This window comes from Halichoerus grypus, chromosome 3 (assembly GCF_964656455.1).
Source record: "Halichoerus grypus chromosome 3, mHalGry1.hap1.1, whole genome shotgun sequence".
NCBI lineage: Eukaryota > Metazoa > Chordata > Mammalia > Carnivora > Phocidae > Halichoerus > Halichoerus grypus.
In genome coordinates this window covers 55,455,399-55,464,408 of record NC_135714.1, presented here as the reverse complement: position 1 = coordinate 55,464,408, position 9,010 = coordinate 55,455,399, and the positions used below count along the sequence as shown (strand labels likewise).

Genomic DNA, 9,010 nt, shown 5'->3' with positions numbered 1-9,010 from the left:
TGTTAACTCCAGAGTTTCCAGGGCTCTCAAGAGTCACTTTGTGGTCCCTTGGATTGGAACATCATAGCTTAGTTCTTTTCTGGTTCCAATGATTTAGTTGTAAGTTTAGATGTTCAGTGTCATCCTGGAGAAGACGTACTTAATCACTGTTAGACCGTGGACCACCTTGAGAATTAGATAACATTATGAACTTTGCCCCCAGATAAACTTGTTTACTGAAACTCATACTAAATTTGCCTTGAAATGTCAAGGTTTCAAAGATCCTTGAGGTACATCTACAGACTCCTCAATTAAGAGATCCACTTGCATTCAAATGGCTTTATTGTGCAAGAAACAAAAACTTAAATGTGATATGGACGTAAAATGTGAGGGGAGAAGAGAAAGGAGCCAAATCCATCAAAATTACATTCTCTCTTGAATGAAGGTAGATGAGTGACCAAAGGAGAGTTTAGAGTAGTCATTTAGCTTCATCAAGACCTATAAAAAATCATGACAGTTTAGGAATTTAGTTCATAGTATGCTAACAGTTCTCATGTACAATTTTACTTAGCTTAAATGATTTGTCTCTTATGTCTGTATCCAAGGATTTTATCAAATTAAATATTTAAATTTAAATATTTAAAATTGGCTTATAGTAACTGAAAATAATTGACTTCACCTAATATTTACACCAAGACAATGTCCTTAACATGCTTCTTTAAAAGTAATATTATATACTGGTTTTAACTTAGAAATCTGGGTTCATGAATTTTGAACAATTGTAACTATTGAAATAATTATTATTTCATTAAAAACATAATCATGTAACATTTTGAATCAATATAATATATAACTGTACTACTTGTTTTCATGTTGTCTCCATTAATTTTCTCATTTTGTTTTCTAAATTTTAATAAGTCCAAAGTTTACCCAGCATCTTATCTTCTTTTTCCTACCATATGTCCTATTGAAGAGCAACTAAATAATGCAATTTATAGATACATTGATCTAAGGAAAACATAGTGAGTTTTCTGTTTTTCTGTATATTAGACAGTCCATATAGAAATAGATAGCAGAGTAATTACACTTTACTATCTGAAACCAGACAAGTTTGGTTTGGTTCCCAGTTTTGAACTTCTGAGCTGTGGTAATTTACTTAAGATTCATGGGCCTGTTATTTTTCTTTTGTGAATTGAAGATAGTAATATAATCTGTTCCATATGGTTGCTATAGGAATAATCTGAGATAACTATATAAAGTTTTTATCATTTAGTTAGGACAGGGTATTGTTTAAAAATACATTTTAGCATTTACTGATTTTATTTTTCTAATACAGTTGGCGGACTGATCAGTTTTTACAATCTTTTCACAATATGCATTGTCACTTTATAGAAACCAAAATTACAAGAAAATGAAAGTTCAGAAAGGGTAATGACTTGTCTAAAGTCACAAGATGGAAGAAACAGCCCTCTGGTCTAATGCTGGTGTAACGCTATTCCTCTTATATCACAGGTCACTGTGTTGTATTTCAGATTATATAATATATAGACAGGTTGATGTGCTGAAAATATTTATTGCAAAGAAACTCAAAATTTTCTATTTTATTGATCTTTCCCTTTAATTTCTTTCCGTAAGTTTCAGGTTATTTTAGACTCTGCCATTATTCATTGATCCAAATAATAAATGGAAGTGTTGGCATCACATTTAAGGTTCTGAAAGTATTTTAAAAAAGATTCTGAAAGTATTCTTTTAGCATGTATGTGCTTTTAAAATTAAGAATTACAATTCTTCCGTGGGTTCATCTTAGAATACAAGAAATTTTGAGTGCTTAAACTTCATGGATCCTTTCAGAAATGATGTCTGAAATAAAGAAATGCGTGGGAAATGTATTTCCTTTTGCTCGATTCAGGGCAAAATTAGAGTGCAAGAACACAGTTAAATGTTTAAAATGTATTTAGACTCATATTCTATATAAATGTTCTCAGAACATTTATTTTTGAGATAAGAAAAATCACAAGTTTAACAGAGTATTTCACTCTACTTTCTGTGTGTATAAATAGGAATGAAATAAAACTAGTAGATTCGAGGAGTGTTTTGATTGTTGAAATAGGTTTGATAATAACATCTCCAATTTTTCTGCATTTTGTAAAATAAGATATTTCACTTCTTATTGGAACAGAATCTAGTATATCAATGCTATGGCATTATCAAATTAAAATTATAATGAACCCATTTTGCCTGCTCTTATAACAGGCTTAATTTATCTATTATACTAGTTTAAGTATTATGATTATACCGATAAATCCAGGAATCTTGTCTGTACTATTTATTTTTGTCTTTTGCTCACTTACCTGTGTTGCCTTTGATGTTTCCTCAGAGTTTTTAGACCATAGGTGAAGTAACAGGAACTGTGGTAGTCTCAGGTGTGCTTGTGATGGTGAATTCTGTGAAAGCCTCTGAAGTGACTACAGTGTCCACTCTTGGTTCAGTGGTAGGAATAAGTGTAGGCTCAGCAGTAGCAATGGTATTGATGGTAGGGATGCCTGTCTTATCCTGAATTTTCTTTGCGGGGATGGCAATAAATGATGGATGTAGGTGTGGGCGATATACCACAGTGGGTGGGTAGGCATTTGGCAGGACTTGCCATTGAGGAATTTGGGCATGTGGCCTAACTGCAACTGGTTTTGCATAATATGGATAAGGCACATATTGATGATTAATTGGTACAGCTGGTCTATGTGGGTAGTAAGTGTGTTCATAGCGAGGATAGTTATTCAGCACATAATGAAATGGGATATACTTGGCAGTTTTCTGATTGAATGGTCTTTCATCATTTTCACGGCACTGTAAAAAGAATACGTTATGCACATGGTATTATTGTAGGCTAGAATGTAGAGATATCTTAAATCAGAACTTTTCAAAGTATATATTTTAGTGTTTGACATTGAATAACTATAATATTGGAAATAGTGAACTCAGCAACTATATTATTTTATTAGATCCAGATTTGTACACTTCCCTTCTCCTTTTTGATTTTCAACAAATATTAAAAATAATATTAGTTTCAAACAAATTAGATGAAGTAATCCATAATGTAAAACCACGTTGCCTAGGTCTTGTCATAGATGAAAAGCACTCAGTAAATGTGGGACATTATAATAAGTACAATAGCTAGAAAAATCTCATAGAGAGCTTTAACATACTGTGTACAAACTTAGCACACACACACAGGAATATATGTGCATATATAAATATTTTCATGTATTTGTGTATATGTATATATGTATTCTTACCACATATTTGTAAATGTTTACAAATTTTATTTATCTAGAGACTAGGCTGAGGGCACATTTATTTTTTTTTCTAAATTAATTATAGCAGAATAGTAAAATAATGTGATGTGGGAGGATTCCTGGATTTATACTTTGGATTCTTTTCAGCTTCATTTTATTCATTAAAGATCAGTTAGGGAATTTCCCATTTTTATTTGTCTCTGTTGCTTATGTGCATTTTAAAAATATGTCAGTAGATCTTTCCATATGAGTAAAACCAAGCAACAAAATTACACTGCAAAGCAAGTATTTCTCATGAAAGGAGACGTATTTAAATGTGTTCATTCAAACATATTTGGGGAACAAAAAGAGGAAGTAAATGCAAATGTATGAGAAGTATTCAAAGGTGGGTCAGAGAGGGATCTTTCCCCAAGTCTTCAGTCAGGAGAGATACTAAACCTTACATTTGTTTTCCTTTATTCTCAATATTAAACTCTGAGACAGTTTTCTCATGCTGCAAAATATACCTGAAAACCCAAAACACATGACTTGGGTTATAAAAAGAATCCAAGATTTTCAGATGAATATTGAGGTTGATTCGTATGATTGGTTGCTAAAGTGGTATTTTTTTTCAAAGATTATTAGATTATTTTATGGGGTTTATTTATTAATTTTTAGAAGGCATTTAAATATCATTGGACTTTGCATAATATTATACTTTAGAGTTCATGTCTCTACTAGAAATAATGAAAATAAACTTACAGTTGGTTGTTCCTGGTTTTGCACCTCTGCACCCTGCTGAGGTTCACAGAAATAAGAAATAAGTTAAAAAAAAAGCATTGGGTAGAGTCCAGATTTTTTTTGTGGTTTTAAAAATATTTTGTACTAAAGACAAAACATGGTTTCTTTGTTTTTATTTTAATATTGTAAAATATTGTAAATCATTCTCCATGGTTATTTAATCTATAAGGCCTGTGAATCACTCAAGAAGTGACAGCAATAAACTATTTAAAATCACCACTGGGGAGAAGAAGAATTTAAGGTTGAAAACATATGATCATCTGACTCCTATGCCAACAAGTATACATGATATTTGCTTAAATGAAAAATATGAATAACCTATATTCAGCTTGTATTGAATGTACATTGGGTTTTTTGTTTGTTTTTTGAATGTACATTGTTAAAAATAAGAGGAGCATTGAGTATATTTTTTTTCTGCTCTCCTACCAAGATGATACATGAGGTTTATCTAGATTTAAAAAAATTGCCTTTCACATAACATTAGTATATAAATATTATATGATAATAGTGTTTTTTTTAATCAACTTTCATTTGTTTTTACAATACTTTTCTTAATTCTGGATTGCAGCATGTATAGGGAATCAGAAGTGAGAAAACAATTTCCATAAGCATATATATAAAGCTTTAAAAACTCACAAAGGTTTTATAAAGTTTTGAGATGAGGTCATAATGATGTGGAAAACAAAAGGAAAAGAAAAATTATTAAATTTTCTTACTACTTACAGCCCACTGACAAGTCCTTGAAATAGGCAGAGTGACATTCCTCTAGGGACTCAACTGCCTCAATGTTGACATTTTGCTAAAGGAAAAAGGCAATCTTAGCCTGACCCCCAGGATCCTGTAAGTCTACTTTAACATATAAAAATTCCTTTGGAAACTTCCTTTATCTCTACCCCCCAAGATACATGTTGGCAATCATCCCCCAAGCATATGACCCACCGATATACATCTGAAGGGTCTCATGACTAAGGTTTTATTAGACAGTAATAAATGACCTTTTCCCAACAATAGCTAGCCCCCTCAAGGTCCTGGAAACCTTACTTCCAAAATTCCTTATAGACTTACACTATCCCTAACCCCCTCCCAACTTGAAAGTATATAATGGGCCACTCCTCATGACCCCAGTGCAGTTCTTTCTGCCCACAGGTCCTGTCCCTATGCTTTAATAAAACCATCTTTTTGCACTAAAGACATCTCAAGAATTCTTTCTTGGCCGTCGGCTTCGAACCCTAATGTCTTTACTACATCAATAACATTAAGTGATATTTTTTAAGTGATAGATCTAGTTTAGGACTTTTCACACATACCCTTTGGGTATAAAAAGACTCTAGAAACGTTTTGGAAGATGTAGGTAAAGAAAATCAGAAATTTGATAAAATAATAAAATTCAGGATATGTTGAGATAGAGAATTCTTTGCTCTAAATGTATTATATTACTAATTTAAAATTTAAAAAGTCATAGAAATATTATAGAAAGTTTGCCTACACTCAAAAATTCTGATAATCTAGACATCTTCATATAATATCAATTTGTACATATGTTCCTGGTATATGTTCATTTTAGTGCATTTCTTATATCTTGCTTTTTTTCAAGAAGCATGATCTCATATTATTTTTCAATTTATCTCATAGTTTTTATACATGGATAGTTATAGTTGAAAAATGAATGCTTAATGATTATGTCATGAAATGTTTATTCTTTATTGCTAACCATTAAGCTTCTTTCAAAAAACTGTTTTATTATAAATAGATAGATGAATAACATCTGTATACCAGTGTCCTTTTTAATAGTTTTCATAGATTCCTTAAGATAGTTTTTAAAAAATGTAACTTTTGGGGGGACAAAAATTATTTGATAGGAATTATCAGATTGCTGTACAGAAAAGTGCCAACTTTAATGCCACCAATAGGCTATAAGAGTGTGCAAATCATCACATAATTGTTAGTAGTAAATATTATCCTGACTATATTTAGAGAGAAGGGATAAATTAACACATAAAAGATATGATCACGATATATGTATAATTTTGACTACTCATAAGATTGAATGGTAAATCTATAAACTTTTATTCTTCTTTTGAATTATTTGTTCATGTCCCTGGGACTTGAAGCCTTTGTGAAAATGGGAAGGAGTGTTTGGGATCTAGTTGCTTAAGTTGCTCAGGAAGAGGTTTCCATAGAGCAGGCAGCTGTGGATCATGTGATACTGCAATTTATAATAAGAAATACATATTTGGTCTTCATTCTAGTTTCTGGCACAGTTCTCCTAAAACCCTTGTAATTTCCTAAGTGATGGGAGTGCGTTGGGGAAGAAGGTATCTTTTATTATGTTAAAATTATCTTTTATTATGTTATTTGGACCCCACCTAAGGATGGGGGCTGGTTGCCAGAGAAACCAACCACTTGATTTTGAAGGTTGGGACTTTTAGTCCCACCCCCTGATCCTCCAGGGACAGGAAAGGGCCTGGAGGTTGAATTGGTTACCAGTGGTCAGTAAGTCATCCCTGTGTAATGAAGCCTCCATAAAAGCCCAAAAGGATGAGTTGGGAGAGCTTCCAGTTTGGTGAACACATGGACATTCGGGGAGAGTGACTTTCCTGGAGAGGGCATGGGAGCTATGCCCCTCTTCCCAGGATCTCTTACCCTAAGCATCTCTTCCATCTGACTGTTCCTGAGTTCTATCCTTTTATGATAAACTGGTAATCTAGTAAGTAAAACATTTCCTGAGTTCTGTAAGCTACTCTAGCTAATTAACCAAACCCAAGGAGGAGGTTGTGGGAATTTCCCATCTATAGCCAGTCTTCAGAACTACAGGTAACAGCCTGGGCTTGCAACTAGTATCTGAAGTGGGAGGTATTGTAGGTCTGAACACTTAACCTGTGGAATTTGACCCTATCTCTGGGAAGATAATGTCAGAATTGAGTTGAATTTTTCAACACTCTGGTGGTGTCCAAAAATTACTTAGTGTTGTGTGAGAACCGCCCCCCCCCCGCCCAACACATATTGGAATTGTGTCCAGGAACCTAAAATAAGAATCTCCTTATTTAAATTTTAATCCCTGCCCTTCAAAGAGAAAATCCAAGTTTGGAATGTTCTGGTGGCCACAATAAAATGGAATTTCAAAGAATAAATGAAAGAAAATAAATGTGAAAGTCATAATAATGCAAATTTTTAAAGAGTTTGACTCTAAGAATTTACCTGATAGAATTATTTAATAGATATTAACTTAAAAGCAAGTTTAGTAACGAATTATGAAACAAGGACTAGTGCCTTCCAAAATTTATAACCTAAGAGATGATCATATAACATCTTCTGTTTGTCTTCTTGCTCTTGCTGTTGGCAAGGGTTCCCTGAATGAACATGAAAATGAAACAGAGCAAAAACCAAAACAACAATGAAAGCAAGTAAAAAAAAAAAAAATCAAAAGAAAAAAGCCAAATCTTTTTCCTTGGTCCTATAGCTTTAACATACAGCATGCAATTTAAGAAAATTCCTGAAAACCATAGAATTGGATACTATTCCTGGGGAGGAGTCAGTTGACATTAATGGGAAGAGTATAACAAAAGACACAATGATGTTTGAATATTAAAGGTAAATGTGTCAAGGTCTTTAATACTGGTGGAAAATCTTTAACCAAACTCCTTAAGTTTTAAGGATTTAGTCCTTGTGCTTGCTTCGGCAGCACATATACTAAGAATTTAGTCCTTAAAGAAAATGGATCTGTGTAAGATAGGAATTTAATTAAAGGGATTTCTGATCCTGAACTATGATTTATGTATTTATTCTTTAGGAATTATTTTTAGAGCATTTTATAATCTAAAAATATTTCTACTATTGTTTTTTCCCCCAGAACGTATTTTCTGTATAGTATGAGAATTTTAAGGGTTTTTCATATACAATAAAGTGTGATTTCTCAATTCCTGAGAGCTAAAAGCATATACAGAAGAACATGACTTTAATTTTGTAATATAAAATAAATAAAAAATAAGTTGCTTTTAAATAATATAGCTAGTATGCAATTATTTTGTCCTATGAAGTGTAACTGCACTTAGAAATTTGCATAATTAGAACTTTTAAATAAAATTGTCTTAAAGTCTTACTACAAATTGATTAGATGAAATTAACTCACCAAAAATGGCAAGGCTAATGCAACGATATTCACAACTAGGAAAAAACTCTTCATCATTGCACCTAAAAAAAAAAAAAAAATTAAATTAAAAAGCTCTTTTATAATTTAGAAGTGATTTGGGACAATTTCTGTTTGTTTGGGTTTTTTTGCTTTAAGGGAAAAAAGAGCTAGATTTATGGGTAGGTTTAGCCAATGTGGAAAATCTATTTTATCTTAAGCTTTAGAAAAACCAAACTTGAGATTTTCAGGGATACAAGCTTTACCAACACTAGCATCAGTTTTAGGAAGAGAGTTACAACATACACAAATCAGTGTAAGAGGAAAGAAAGTGGAAAATGCCACAAGTGGTTTTTTGCAGATAGAAGGTTTCAGTTAAGAGAATCATCAAATTCTTTGTGAAGGAGATGGCATATAGATGGGATTTGTCCATGGAGAGATAAATAGGGACAAAAACTTCCCAAATAGAGGAGAGGAGAGAGAAGAGAGGAGAGAAAGGAGAGGAGAGAGAGGTGAGAGAGGAAAGGAGAGAGAGGAGAGGAGAGAAGAGAGGAGAGGAGGGAGGGGAGGGGAGAGGACAGGAGAGGAGGGGAGGGGAGAGGACAGGAGAGGAGGGGAGGGGAGAGGAGAGGACAGGAGAGGAGAGGAGAGGACAGGAGAGGAGAGGAGAAAGCCTTGGGGATATCCCTGGACATTTTGAATGGAGTAGTGTCTTATAAGAAGGGAAAGATAAAGTTGAAAAGAAAGTTTAGGGCAGCAAAAGGAGAGGCCTTGAATGCCAGGTGAAAGAGTTGGGCCTGGTTTTGTAAATAACAGAAACTAGTTGAATGGT

The 9,010-nt window shown here is 33.1% G+C and overlaps 1 protein-coding gene across 1 annotated transcript; it reads right to left on the bottom strand.

Annotated features, from left to right (window-relative positions):
* Positions 1-2,361: 2,361 nt before the first annotated feature.
* On the bottom strand, positions 2,362-8,235 carry CSN3 (casein kappa). Its single transcript, XM_036068743.2, has 3 exons — positions 8,182-8,235; positions 4,014-4,046; positions 2,362-2,823 (listed from the first exon to the last, which is right to left on the bottom strand). The coding sequence occupies exons 1-3, from the start codon at positions 8,233-8,235 to the stop codon at positions 2,362-2,364; spliced, it is 549 nt and encodes a 182-aa protein (XP_035924636.2).
* Between the last annotated feature and the right edge of the window lie 775 nt (positions 8,236-9,010).